Source organism: Ochotona princeps, chromosome 17 (genome assembly GCF_030435755.1).
Source record: "Ochotona princeps isolate mOchPri1 chromosome 17, mOchPri1.hap1, whole genome shotgun sequence".
NCBI classification, from domain to species: Eukaryota; Metazoa; Chordata; class Mammalia; order Lagomorpha; family Ochotonidae; genus Ochotona; species Ochotona princeps.
This window is the reverse complement of record NC_080848.1, coordinates 24,858,317-24,873,606: the sequence shown is the minus strand read 5'-3', so window position 1 is coordinate 24,873,606 and position 15,290 is coordinate 24,858,317. Positions and strand designations below refer to the sequence as shown.

Sequence of the window (15,290 nt, the reverse complement as noted above, 5' to 3'; positions counted from 1 at the left end):
CTAGTGTTTGGGAAAAAAAAGTAAACAGCGAAAAACAAGGACATGATCAACACGCAGAAGCACACCCAGAGCATTGACACAGGCAGGCGAACTCCACAAACCCCCTGGCTGAGGTTGTTTTCATAGCAGTATCTTCTACGGATTTTAATGTAAAAGTCGACTCCCAAGGCATGAGGGGAATTAGGGCCAGGCGACTGACACTTGGGTAGTGTAGGAATGATCTGTTCCTGCACAACCGAGAATTACCTCTTCCCCTGGATGCTGAATGTCCCTGTAATGTTATCTCCTCATCTTTAACGTTATCTTACCATTGTGTGGTTTGTTTAGCTCCTATTTGGGTCTGATTCCGGGCTATTGTGTCCTCTTCACGTAGTATTATGGTTACATTCCAGTTCTTAAACAATCATGTCTACTACAGTTCCAAGTTTATGCAAACCAGAGCCTGTGCACTGACGATTAGTCAGAAGAAAAGTTGTTTACCCAAAATAGAGCTGCATTTTTTAAAGAGAAAAATTAAGGTTTTTTTCCTTTGACATTCATTTCTCAAACCATGTATTATGTAATAACAATCTCCCTCAATCTAGATCAGAAGTGAGGTGCCATGATTGATTGATTCCACAAATACTTTTTTTTCCGTTAGTCATATAACTGACCCTGTTGGAAGCTAGGACCCCAGGGTAAGTAATATACAGTCACAACTTAGTTAAGACAAAGGAGACAAAAACAGAAGCAGGGATCAGCGTATTCACAAGGTTAGGGCAATACAAGAAGGTAACAAAGGATGCTGACACAGTGAGACTCAAAATGGAACAAGTCTTGAAGGATTCAGGAGGATTCGCCAAGCCAGCAGGAGAGAAAGGGCAGGTGGGGCGGGCAGGGACGAACCTGTGAGCTACCACCACCTGACAGGGAGCAGCGGGCATTCTGAGCACGGGGGGGTGGGGGGGGCGGGAGGGGGGGATTCAACGAGAGGAAGGGCCAGGGCAGGCTGTGCAAGGACTGCAGAAGTCCTTGCACAACTGAGACATGCAATCTTCACTCTGTGGACGACGGAGACCCAGCGAAAAGGGGATAAGGACAGGAGTCATCAAGCAGAGATGCTGTTTGGGAGGAGGAAATGGGAGGAGATACAGACAAAATCCTCAAGTCCAGGTCTTCAAGGACCTCGGGGAGCAGGCAAATTAGATCTTTTTTTCTTTTTCTTTCTTTTCTTTTTTTTTTTGGGGGGGGGCTGGACCCATGTTTTATTCCTTGTGCCTGGTTGCCTGAATCTAGTGTTGCATTTGTCTAAGGAAAAAGAATTAAAAAGAAAGCAAAATACTTTCACTTAGTATTCCTCCAGACAACTCCCGAAGGAGCAGTTCCACACGTAAGCAATTCTTTCTGTTTTCCTGCATGTTTAACTACCACTGAAACAGTCTGCATTAATTAGCCTGACAACCTCCCAGGCTTGCATCTCATCTGGGGGGGGAAAACCCTTCTGTCTCCACCAAACTTTTAGTTGCTAGCAGCGGACTCCAAGGCCTTGTCTGTGAACGGCAGAGGGAGGTAGAATCCACAGATTCCCAGTTTTGGGAGCAGCACTGCCAGTTTTCCCACCTCAAGCTAACATGATGTGCAAACTCTTCCAGAACCTTCCGCCTGACCAGTATGTCTTCGACAATCTCTGGGAAGGCAGTTTGTATTCCTGTCTGCTTTGCATGTAATCCATCCAAATGACCTTTTGTCAAATCCCCATAGAGTATGGAGATGATCCTTGTGGGGGTTTGTAAAGCTTTGTTGCTTTTAAATCAAACCTTCTCTTTTGTTTCCCTTTGGTGGTGGGGGAGAGCTCGGCTTTCACTTTGATTGTGAGCTTTTGGCTAAATATCTCACTCCCAGAAGACCTTAGAATTTTTTACCGGAAAAAAAAATATCTCTGGGCCCGGTGCGACAGCGTAGCAATTAGGGTCCTCTCCTTGGACGCGCCAGGATCCCATATGGGCACCAGTTGTGGTCCCGGCCGACCCCGCTTCTCATCCAGCTCCCTGCTTGTAGCCTGGGACAGCAGTCGAGAAAGGCCCGAAGCCTTGGGACCCTGCACCCATGTGGGAGACCCGGAGGCTCCTGGCTTCAGATTGGCTCAGCACCAGCCATTGCGGCCATTTGGAGGGTGAACCATCAGATGGAAGATCTTCCTCTCTGTCTCTCCTCTCTGTATATCCGCCTTCCCAATAAAAATAAATAAATCTTAAAAAAATATATATATCAGTGGATGTAACAAAATGGCCATCCATGTATGGACCCAATGCGAAACGAAGATTCATGTACTAAAGTCTATTTTATTTAGAAAAAGAAGTTGAATTCAAATACTACATAAGAAGTTTAGTTTTTCTTTGCGGAGAGGAAGGATAGGAACTGGACAGAGAGAGCAAAACAATCTTGTATCTGCTGGTCAACTCACTACCTTCCTACGACAGTCGGGGCAGGGCCAAGCCGAAGGCAGGAGCCAGGAACTCTATCCACGTCTCCTACGTGGGTGGCAAGAACATAGACACTCGTGTAGTGTGTCATGACCCACTGCTCCCCAAGTGAATTAGCAGGAAGCTGAATTCAAAGAGGGGCAAGACATGATACCAACAGTCCAATACGGGATGCAGGTGTCTCAAGCCACAACATCCGCCTCTGCGTAAAATGTTTTGATAAAAAAATTGGTTATGAATTTTGGTGGCCCAGTTAACTATTTATGAAATCAGCTGCTTTTTAGAGAAAGCGTTCACCATCTTCCACTTCGTATCGTGTCTGTATGTTTATCTCTTGTGTGTATGCCACAGGCAGAAGAAACTTCACAAGCTGCTTCTGTGGGACACTTCCTTTAATTCTGCAGAATAGTCAACACAGGTGGGGCCAGACGTGCAGCGTGTTAAGCTACTGCCTGGGACAGCTGCATGCATTATGAGAGTGCTGGCTTCGAGTCCCAGCTAATTCATACTTCCAACCCAGCTTCTGGCTAATGTGCCTGGAAGGCAGCAGATCATGGCCCAAGTGCTTGAGTTCCTGCTACCCGCATGGGAGACTGATGCAGTCCGCGGCTCTGGCTTCAACTTTGTCTAGCTGCAGCTGCTACAGGCGTGTAGGTGAGTGGATAGAAGGTCTGTCTCTCTCTCTCTCTCTCTCTCTCTCTCTCCCCGTCCTTCCCCTATCTCCTATCCTCTCCCTCCCCCAACCAGCTATATCACTCTGTCTTTCCATTAAACAAAAGCAATCTTTTCAAAAAGAAGTCAAATCAATCTCTGAGTGTTCTTTTTCATGCACTTTTACCTAGACCAATAAACTTTTGAAAGACACCCCCAGAGGCACCAAGGAGGCTCTGAAACCCAGAGAAGCTTAGTAACTTACCTGCAAAGCCACACAGGGAACAGGCAGCCAAGCAGTTCCACCCAAACGTCCTGGCTTTTTGATGCAGAACTCTTCAGGTATGTTTCTTTATTTGTAGAGGATGTTTTCTTCCATGCCAACTGAAAGCTAAAAAAAGCAAAACCAATTAAGCCGCAGGTTTAAGACTCCTTCGAATAAAACCAGCCACCTGCATGGCCGCCCAGTTGACAAACAGTTGAACAGCAGCGTTGATTAGTGTGTTCTCCTGTGCAGTAAGTGCTGGTCAGGGGTCTGTGGTAGGCCTCACGTGGACCGGAAACCGAGAAAACAATAACACAACTCGGGCCTTTAGGGGTGTCACAGTCCTTGACAGTAAGACACACAAAACGCTGGCTGTGGGAGAGGCTTCAGCCTAGGTGTTCAGTCACCAGTGTTTGGGGCTCAGGACCCTGATCCAGTGTGCTGACTCCCAGCTTCCTGCTCGTGCAGAGCCTTGGAGGCCATGGCGATCGCCCAAGCTGTGGGATTCCTGTTACCCACGGTGAACATCTAAGAGACTCCCTCCTCCCAACGGCAGCCCCCAGCCTCGGCCTGTCACAGGCATTAGAGGGCTGAACCCGCTGATGGGAGCTCTCTCGCTGCCTCGGTCTTAAATAACAACACATCTTCTGACCCAAGGCCGTGAAAAGTTCTGAGATACAGAAGAGAGGAACTGAAAGGGGAAAGGGACCATTGGAGGCCTCAATCAATGACTAGGCATTTTCTAGAGCAGGAAAGGAAAGCGCGCATCAGAGGCAAGCATGTCCACGTGCATGAAGTGGTAACGATGCAGGGCAGGAGGGGCGGGCGGGCATCCTGTGGGCAAAGTGGGCAGAGCTGAATGCTGGCGGCGAGCCCGTAGCATTACTCAACCCCAAGTGTGTGACCATCAGCCTAGCCTTGGCCTCTTCCTGGCTTCAGGAGATTATTCCTGCTCTGAGAGCGCCCTCTCCTGGTGACAGAGAGTAGATACAGCATTTCTCTCCGGAACAGGGAGGTTGGGGGAAGATGGAAGTTGCCTGCAGCTTCATCTTCACATTAACCCCAAGCAGGAGCTACAGCTGCCGAATACAACAGTTCACTTCCGTGGACAGTGAGAGCAAATGCGGAGGAAAGAATCACAGCCACAGAAAAGCCACTTACTGTTTGCTCCTGAGTCTCTGTTTATAAAACAAATGATCGCAGGCCCTGCTTCTCTCATTCTAGAAACCATCCCAACCTTGGAGCTGAATAGAAAATCCTGGGCACTTGAACCCTACTGCGAGGGGTTAATGGCTCTGCGTACACTCGAGAATTCCCACAAAGAAAAAAAATCTTGTTCCTGACTGTGGCAGCTTCTGCCTCTGCATTTTCCAGAGCAGCCAGAGATAACTGGTCAAACCAACGCCCCGTTTCTTCTTTCCTCATTATTTTGCCAGTAAAACGCCTCTTAGAAGGTGATACACAGTGTGAGTCCATACAGCAAAATCGTTACTGCAACATGCACACTTCATTACCATTTTCAACCGCCGAAGTGCCAAACAACAGCGCCTCCAACAGCCCACATTCAAGCACTCACAGGATCCGGAGAATACATTCTTCCCTGAGGACTTAATTTGGGGGCTTGCAATGCAATGAGCTGAAGCGTGCTGGGCTCACAGCTGAGGGGAACAGAGAGGAAGCCCTGAGGCATGGTGCTGTCTTGGGGTTTGGAACAGCCCAGGGGTATCCCCCACCAAGGGCAGGATGAGAAGGGACAAAGATGTAAGAAACAGAGCACAGTGGATGCAGGTGGGCAGGCAAGAAAAGAGCCAGCAGCAAACGGAGTGGTATATGGAGGAGGCTATTTTCTCAGCTGTTGTTAAGAGAATGTCCCTGGTGATACAGAGAAATGGGAACCAATAAAGTCCCGTCACAATCCAAAAATTCTTATTGCCCATTTCCTGCCTCTGATAGGGAGGAAAATTGGGACTGTAAAAAAGTGGGACCTAGATGGGGATGTGGTCTCTTGACGCCCTCTCCTGGCAGGGAAGCAAACTGCAGCTGCTGACAGAGGAGGGGAAAAGGATAAGCCTGGACCCAAAGGCCATCAACGACTGCTCAACGATACAAGCAAAAGCAAGCAACAGGGAGCAAGAGAGAAAGGACTGCAAAACGGAGTTCCTTCCAACCCTGGAATCAGGCACAAGGATGCAAAGAAGAGCTCTGTTCTGAGTCGACAGAGTGGGAGGTAAAAGGAGTACAATCCGTCTAGACACACACTCGGAAGGCAGCTCTCAGCAACAGATACAGGAAGAAGAAAAAGCGCGAGTTAGGACATCATCCTAACTGGTTAAAACTGCTCTGTTCTACCCTGTCACCTTAACAGGAACATCAGACTGTGTCCCTCACTTAAAGGTGTTTTAGAAGTTACATCAATTGCCTGAATTATTTGTTTGATGTCTGAGCCATTCACAAAGGTAACACACACACACACACACAAACCAACCACGGTATATTGATCTTACAGTGTCTTGTAAACTCTACATCATTCTACTAAGACAGATTAACAGTTGTGACATGGGCATATCAAGGAATTTTCGATGTGGGATAGGAGGAACTATGCTCCCGTGTGTTTCATTGTACTTGAAATTAGGGGTGACACAGTGGCCCAGAGGTTAAGAGTGATGGAGCCCGTGCTTAGTGTTACTTTCCCACGTGGGAACTTGATGACTAGGAGCACTTAAGGCTGACGTTTAGACTCCACAGTCAGTGGCTGGTCCCTTACCAGGAGACTGACGGACAGCGTTCCCACACCCTTGCCAGAGACCGTCAGTTACTAACACATGCTTGGCTGGAGTAGCCAACAGACTGCCTCAAGGACTTCTTTCTTGCTCATGGAGCAGTCCCAAGGAGGTGTTCCTGTCCCACAGGTGGGGCCCAGCATGCTCTGCCATCACACAGGGCCTCCTCCTTGACTTCTAGAAAGAAGTTAATGAAGCAAAGGAAGCCAATGGGACCCACTGTGTGAGCTCTCCCACCCTTGGCTAGAGCACCTTATTGAGATCCCACGTAATTCCAGTGGTTGCTAGAAAACATGGTCAGCAGAATACAAACACTGGTGAATAATCACCTACTAGTCTAGAAGTGATCTGCTTTGGTTTGAAATAAAAAAGGAAATAATAAAAGTGGTCTTCTTAACAGCACCTTGCTCAATGCATTATATACGCCAGCTCATTGCATCCCTCCAGCATCAAGTACTATGATAATCAGAGCTGATAAACATCAGAAGTCAGGCTGTGTTATCCTGAAAACACCCCAGGCAGATCTTTCCTTATGACAAAGGCTTCGTGTCAGTCTATCACAGCACTTCTCAAACATCGCTCTAACTCTTACAAGTTGGGTTGGAGCAAAAGACTTCAGGCACGTGACTCAGTACTTTCAAAGTTGACTGACGTCATCCGGAACGTGGGGAAATGCTGCTGACGTTCGGATTGAAGGAGCTGGCAAGGAGTTAGTGCATCCAGTGCGGCGCCACCTGCTGGCAAGGCTCCTTCTTTCCTTCTTGACTCTTCCTCTCACTCACACAAGCAGATCAGTACACCTTTACGGCATTTGATCATCTTCAAAGTACCACATGTAGTTTTTCCCTAACTTCAACGAACTGTTTTCAAAGTGACGCACCAAACAGATGAAACATTAGATCCTGGGAAGATTTATGTAAAATACCGAGTTAAACAAGAATTTTCTTAAGGAAGGGTGTTATTAATCCGTATATTCATTTTGAAGGCAAAGACATTTCCGAGGAAGAGGTATCGTAAAGCATGATGGGGGAGCGGGACTTGGGCCTGGTTTTGAAGACTGGCGTCCAGGAGCAGACGGTGCCAATCATAGCAGGTGGCAGAATCCACGACAGTCAAGCAAGCACGGGCATGACTGTGAGGGAGAGAGACGGACTTTCCAGACATCTGTGAGCCATGAAACACAAAGCGGAAACGACAGATTGGTCAGAACAGAAGACGCGGCTGAGAACGGGTCCTCAAGGGCCAGCTCCTAGCAAACCTCCAACGCAGGGGCAGATGCATAAACGAAGAGGACAGCCGTTAGAAGCAGAGGGTCCAGCGCCACCGTCTACATTTACACTTTGGCTCTCCAAGTCGAAACTGAGGCAACTCTCAACCTCCATGCATCTCAGTTTTCTTAGCTGTAAAATGAGTGATAAACCTCCGTACAGCTGTTGTGGGGATTAATAGACAAGAACGTAGCACAGCATCAAGCCACCCAGTCAGGGTCGGTGACGAGGACGATGATGACAATGTAACAAGGACCTGCCTCAGAGGAGATCCTCCAGTATTTCCAGCTTGAAACCAATCTAGCTTCAGACCATGGCTTCCCAGAACACCCTTCTCTTGCAGTGGTAATGAGCTCCCTGGAACCTCGGGGCTCAGGCATGCTTCCTATTTGGCTTTGCAGGAGTTCACCCGGGCACTTTGGAAGCCTGAAAGTGCCTGAAAGTGAAGTGGATCAGTCGTCCAGAGCTGTAAGGTAACAAAATGGCAGACCTTGGTTGCCTTATGCAACGAATATTTATTCTCTAACAGACTGGGAGGCTGGAAACCCAAGGCCAAGGTGGCAGAGTGCCGGGTTTCCTCCAGGGCCTCTCTCTGCGTGGCTTGCGGGCGCTGCCTTCCTGCTGGGTCCTCACACAATCTTCTCTCTCTGTGCGTACAGCCCCAGTCTCTCCAGGTATCTCCATCTGCTCTTCTGGTTTAAGAAGATTTTGTTTGTTGTTTTTGTTTGAAAGGCAGATTTACAGAGAGAGGGAGAGATGAGAGCGTGGCAGAGGTCTTCCATCTGTAGATTCACTCTTCAGACGGCCACGACAGTGAGAGCCTATTCAAAGCCAGGAGCCAGGAGCTCTTCCAGGTCTCCCATATGGGTGCAGGGTCCCAAGGCCTTGGGCCATCCCTCCCCTGCTTTCCCAGGCCACAAGCAGGGAGCTGGATGGGAAGTGGAGCAGCCAGGATGTGAATCTGTACATGTGGGAGGCTGATGCTGCAGGCAGAAGCTTAACCTACTCTGCCGCAGTGCCTGCCCCTTGAGTTTCTCTTTTGATAAGGAAAGCAGTCAGCTAACATGGGCAACCACCCTAATGGTCTCATCTCAACTTAATCATATTTTTTTTTTTCAAAAATTCTATTTACTTTCCTTTTTATTTTAAAGGTAGAACCGAAGAAAGACAGACTGGGAGTCAGAACAGAAGCAAGCTTTCATCTGCTGCTTTGCTCCCAACGGCCCTCAATAGCCAGGGCTGGGCCAGGCCAACACTGGGAACTGGAAACTCCATCTGGGTCGCCCATGTGGATGGTTGGGACAGGAACCCAGGAGTCAGAGCTATCTCCTGCTGCCTCTGAGGGCGAGCGCCCCGTTAGCAGGTAGCCGGGTCAGAAGTGGAGTAGTGACAACTTGAACCCAGGCACTCCAACAGGGGACACAGGTACCTCAAGTGGTTACCTTACCACCATGCCAAACAGCCTGTCCCAGTCGCCTTGTTTTACAAGGCCCTGTCTCCAAACACATTCGCATTCCAAGGTGGTGGGGATTTGAGTCTTAACTTGAATTTTGGAGAACACAATTCAATTTGTATCACTAGACAAGACCTTTCTTCCTCATAACTTTTTTTTTTTTCCTAATTCCTTTTTAAGAAAACCTTTTCATCATCATTATCTTTTCATAGACAGTTTGGGACTTAAGAAAGGCCAAATATGTATTTATGAATGGCTTATTTATTCAGTCACTCTGCAAATACAGATGCGGTGCTCACTGTGCGCTGTGGCCGGAGCAGTGCACAGGAAAAGCTCCCCCGACCCTGGGCAACTGGCCTTCGTCAGAAGCAAAATACCTGGGGACACTTGGAGGCCATCATGGAGGCGAGACGCATGCCCTGGATAATCACGAGGCACCATAAGGGAGAGTGAGAACGCCCTGCTGAAGGTGGGCATGGGCTTACTCCTTCATAAGCGATGGCCATGAAATGACCTGCAGGAAGCCAGGCAAGAAGCAATGCCAACACTCCAAGAACACTGGCCACGAACAGGACAGACGGTACTCAGGTCCCAAAGTGGGAGGTGGCGGGGGGGATCTGAGGAACACCCAAGGGGCTGGAGAACAGAGGAGGGGGAGCCCTTGGGAAGGAGCAGAGAGGTCACAACTGGGCCACCCTGCGCAGCGCCTCTCTGCTCAGGCAAGGCCGCTGGCTTTGACTGGAGAGAAACGAAAAACCGCCAAAGGGTTTTAAGAGAAAGAATAACATGATCCGATTCAGGTTTGAAACGCCTTACTCACATTCCTGTGTGAGAACAGACTGGGTGAATGGCACACAAGTTACAGGAGTCGAACTAGGGGTAGCAGTGGCTGGGCCCAAAGTGGAAGAAACGACGATGCTGAGAAAGATTTAGATTTCTGATAGATTTTGAATGTAGAGCCACCAAGATTACCTGCTGCCCCATAGGGTGCACGCCTGCCTCTGGCTGCTTTGAGCATTGGAACAATTAACACTGTCCAAGATTCAGTTGAGTGTGAGCATGTTTTTCATCTTGGAATCAGATATATATCTTGTATCTAGGCATGTCCACCCAAACTAAGCCACATATCAAAAAAAAAAAAACATTTTTAAACACTAATGTTACACAAATCCTGCATTAGATAAAGTAGGCATCTTGGAACATCTATATTGTAATCCAGGGCCCTGCCCACCACCCACCACGTTGGTGGGTGCAGTCCAGGTAAGTCTGCTCAGAGGTGCAGGTGTTTGAATCTCCCAGCCACGTGGCTGTGTCTGGGAGAACTCATGCCGGGCCAGCCTTCTTGCTGGGGCTCCTGGCTCCCCGTCCACTGCCACCAAGCAGTGGGCAAATCCTGAGCGTGCGGGCAGCCAGAGCAACAACAGAGCTGGGCTTTGCCCACTGGCCGCCTGCAGGCAAGCTCTAGGGTCTTGGGGGTCTGAAATTACTGCCTAAGACCATCCATGGATAAGGCCACAGTACGTGTAGGTGAGGAATGAATCTGGATGGACACTCAAGGACAGGACCACTGTACTTGCATATAAGCGATCAACTACCCCAGCTAAGTGTTGGCAGTAAGTCTCCTGGGCAGACGGAGACTCTAAGGTGGACTATGTCAATCAGTGGATTCTGGAGAGATTTCATCGTGCCTGGAGTGGCCAGATCAATAGTAAGTTGGAACTGTTGAACTTTCGAAACCTCATGAGCAGGACCCTCAGAGCATGTCCCACATCGGCGACCTTGGGGTGGTGTTGGGTGAGTGCCCCATTTCCCCAAATACAGGAAGGAAAAAAGAGAATGTGGAAATTGTGATCTCACCCACCTTCCTGTAGCCCTGGACCCTAATCACCTTAATCAACTGTGTAAAAATAATCAAAAATTAAAATTAAAAAAAAAAAAAACAAGGCCCGGAGCAGTGGCCTAGCAGCTAAAGTCCTCGCCTTACATGTGCTAGAATCCCATATGGGCACCGGTTCTAATCCCGGCAGCCCCCCTCTCATCCAGCTCCCTGCCTGTGGCCTGGGAAAGCAGTTGAGGATGACCCAAAACCTTGGGACCCTGCACCCACTTGGGAGACCTGGAAGAAGCTCAAGGTTCCTGGCTTCAGATCTGTGCAGCTGTGGCTGTTGCAGCCACTTGGGGAGTGAATCATCGGATGGAAGATCTTCCTCTCTGTCTCTCCTCCTCTCACAATCTGCCTTTTGATTAAAAAAAAATAAGAAGAAGAAGTAGAGGAGTTGAGATCCAAGCACTCCAAATGCACTGCAGGATGTGGCTGCCCCGGCTGGCCACGTAACCACTGCCCCGCAGCAACGGCCCACCTCAGCATCGTCCTTTGAGAATGCTTGTAACATCTGTACCTCTGAAGTTAGTAAAACTTAGACTTCTGGAATCCTATATTTAACTGAGAAAACAAGGCATTCTGTACACCAGAGGTCACTGTCAACACACACACGAAGTTTCAGTATTTTCAGAAATAAACTTTTTCTAGAAGTGTATTTAAGTGGAACACATATTTATCACATGTGACTAAGCTGCGTTTCAAGTTGGCAGTCTGAATGATGGACTATACTGCAATAAATGTGTATCGGACTGAGTATTCAGGGAACACGTGCGTGTGAGCAGTTTGATTGCTCCACAGTATACCTTAGGCTATTCCATGCGGATTTTTAAATATATATTTCATGAGGGAAGAAAAGAGAGGTCTGGGAAAGAGAATGAGAATGTACTCACTAAAATTCCATTGCCTCTCAAGGCCTAACTTCCTCAATCCTAAAGCAGGATTTAAAACTCCTGTTTTTAATCTGTACGCTGTCTCTACAGTGACGTTTCAGACTGATCACATAATCGAGTTCCGAAGTACCTGCCTCCGCGCCAGTGCATGCTAACCGTACAGCTCAAGTTTGTAAATGCACGAAGAAAAGAGCGCATCCTAACTGTTCCAAGGGGCTGTTCTGAAACGTGGGGTTTGTTAAAGTCCTGCAGATAAGTAACAGCAGCCCTAGGGTGACCTCTTGCTAGCATTTTTCTGTATTTGCCAACCTCTCATATGGCCACTAGATGGCGCGACAGGAAAGTTCCTTAAAGATCAGGAAAGAACAAAGAGGCTGATCCTCCTATGAATAAAGAAACCTCCTGGGATCAAACAACTAATCAAGCAGCCCCAGACATTGCAGGGATGCAATGCTTCTAAGAGGCTGGACTTCATATCTCTGGTATACAAAAAGACCAAAAAAAAAAATTTTAAAAATAGTACCAGACATTTTGCTGGAACTAAAACGAATAGCCTTGAACAAAATATTTTCAGACACACTAAAAAGATCAGCTGAATGGGGGCAGTACAAGAAAGCCCATACGGGGTCAGCCATCACAGTAAGAACCCAAGCGTAGACTCATAACAGTGGTTGCATACATTTCAGTTTATTTTCATATGGGCCACACTGTAAGTCATTCTTATTTCAGAATCCTGCCTGGTGTCATCTATTTTCATGTCACCAAGTCATAGCGTTTCATGGGAACCAACCTGGGCCACACTGACTCAATCAACCACATAAATCAAGACTCGAGGGCTCTGAAGGAACCAAGAGGAATGTATCTGATGTCGCTGTTGCATTGGAACATCTCACTTCAGCCTGGTGTTTCACAGGGGACCTCAAATTCCACTTGCTGCGACCCTGTGTTCACCAAGAAACCTTCCAGTGGGTCTGCCTCCAAGAATCAGCAGCTCTGGCCCTTCGACACAGCATCCACCAGCCCGTGATAAGCCCTCGTAGTAGCTTAGTACACGGCTGGTCTGTATTTAACATCAGTCTCCGTGGACCTCATGGGAGTGGACTGCCATCAGGAAAAGCAGTTCCTCTTAGCAAAATTGATTCGCTGAAAGCGTTGGACTCACAACCTTGGCCAGCGCTGAATTTGTGTCACACGCCTCCCGTGGCATCCCTTGGCACATCCCCAAGGGCCTCCTGACAGCTGCCCGCCCATCCCCTCCGCATTCTGTTTGTACCCTATTGTCGGTGAGTCTCCTTCGGAGCTTATTGAAGCTACTCATGTACAGTGTCCTTCCTACACAGTCCCAGATTCCAGTCCCAGAGATTCAAACCCAACAGATTTAGGGTTGATCCAGGTGTCTGCATTCACAAGAAACCCTACCTGAGGTGCCAGCATCATGGCACGGTTTAAGCCACTGCTTTAGGATGCCAGCATTCCATCTAAGTGCTGGTTCAAGTCCCGGTTACTCCACTTCTGACCTAGAACCCGAGAAAGCAGCAGAAGATAATCCAAGTACTTTGGATGGTCCCTTCCACTGAAGAGGGAGATCTGGATGGATTTCTAGGCTTCTGGCTTCAACAGGCTGCTAAGGCCATCTGGGGAGTGAACCAGTGAATAGAATCTCAATCTCTCTCTGAATCTGTCTTTAATTGTAAAGAGAAAAGGAGAGGCAGAGAGAAAAATCTTCCATCCGCTGATTCACTCCCCAAGTGATCGCACTGGCCAGAGCTGAGCCGATCCAAAGCCAGGAGCCAGAAGCTTTCTCCAGGCCCCCCATGTGGGCACAGGGTCCCAAGGCTTTGAGTCATCTTCCACTGCTTTCCCAACCGCAAGAAGAGAGCCAGATGGGAAGCAGAGCAGCTGGGACAAGAACCAGTGCCCACAGGGGATCCTGGTGCATGCAAGGCAAGGACTTTAGCCAGTGGGCTACTCCACCAGGCCCTCACATAAATGTTTTTTTGTTTTTAATCTTCCAAAGTCCAACTCCAAAGAAGCCAGCCCTAGACCTACAGTGTCAGAAAATAACTTCACCTGTTAGGACCACAGAATCATGCAATGTTTTATTTGGAAAAAAAAATAATCTCCAGGTGAAATGAATCAAAACTCCTAAAAACAGTAAGAAGCCAGCAAACCAGGAAGTTGCAGCCTTCACCGGCAATCTCAGGAGTCTTTTAACTCCTAAGGAAATGACTAACCGATGCGCTGCCTGATGAAAATGACGGAAGATCAAGACACACAATTAACAGGACCTAATGCAAAATCTAACAATTGTCAAGCTGTCAAAATGATGACAGTAGAATGTTAAATAAACATGGGGTCCCTCTGAGTACAATGTCATGTGCACCTGTGCAGGTCACACACCCACAAACGTGGCTCCAACACATTCACTCCCCAATCCCTTTGACCCAATTGCCCAAATCACTCCAGGCGAGGAATTGCACATCCCTTATGGAAGGGATAATACATTATCCCTTTTTTCCCAGGATAACTATTATCTTGGTGTGCTTATTAACAACATTTATTCATCAAGCTGCCTGCTTAGAAGACAAACTGTATGGAAGCTCCAATTACCTGGCATCATGCAAGAACACATGAACTTTTCTTTGTGTCTTTGAGCAGGTGGGCTGATGACAAATAAGTCTGTGTTTTGGTAGCTGTGGTATTAGTAGCAGAAGCTTAAGTTATTAAACCGAGCAGGTTTAATCCTCCGGACTTCCTGAAGCAGTGGGGATTACTGTGTTTTTTTATTCCAGAGTCTACATAGCTATACTGACGAGCTAGAATCTACTCCTGCAATGCCTTTCACCAGACCCTCTTTCCCTCCTTGAGTTGGGTGATGGAGTTCTACCTGGAGATCGATCCCGTCACCTTGAACCTCATCATCCTGGTAGCAAGTTACGTCATCCTGCTCTTGGTGTTCCTCATCTCCTGCGTGCTGTATGACTGCCGAGGCAAGGACCCCAGTAAGGAGTATGCTCCCGAGGCCGCCTCGGATGCCCAGCCCTCCATCCGCTTGGTGGTGATGCAGCAAAGTGCTCCTGCTGCCTCCTGGGCAAGGGGGCCCAGCCTTCACGTTGGAGAATCTGCTTCGCTGGGGAAGAAAAGCACTGTGGTGTGAGACTGGCAAAAAAAACTCTGGGAAGGGGCCACTAGACTTCACCAGATAACAAACCATGCCCTATGGTAGGCATCAATCTACCAGCATGCAAGTCCTGCCTCACTAAGGGTGTGGGAGCACGGTCCTCCTTCCTGCTTTTTCATCACTCTCTTTCTGGATAAAGCATCTATTTAAGGTAAGAAACCTAAATGGTCACCAGTAAAATTCTCTGAATTAATAATGTCAGCACTGTTGGTTATTGATACTTATTCATTGTTAATCATGCCACCTAGAAGCAATTGCGTCATTAATTACATATCAGTTTGTTACTGGTACATTCCTGATGATGCTGCGTTTGGCAACACCTAGGACTGACACACTTCTGAGTGACAGCTAAATGAGACTGCAACGGTGCACTGTGTGCGTACAAGTGCGTGTCATGCATGCATATGATAATGAGGAATGAGACTAACTTAATTGCATACTTTCCTAACCCTCCCTTT

The 15,290-nt window shown here is 48.0% G+C and overlaps 1 protein-coding gene across 1 annotated transcript; it reads left to right on the top strand.

Annotated features, from left to right (window-relative positions):
- The first annotated feature begins 14,526 nt into the window (after nucleotides 1-14,526).
- SMIM36 (small integral membrane protein 36) lies at nucleotides 14,527-14,808 on the top strand. The gene has a single exon (XM_058676061.1). It carries the CDS (start codon nucleotides 14,527-14,529, stop codon nucleotides 14,806-14,808), a length of 282 nt encoding a protein of 93 aa, XP_058532044.1.
- The last annotated feature ends 482 nt before the right edge of the window (nucleotides 14,809-15,290 follow it).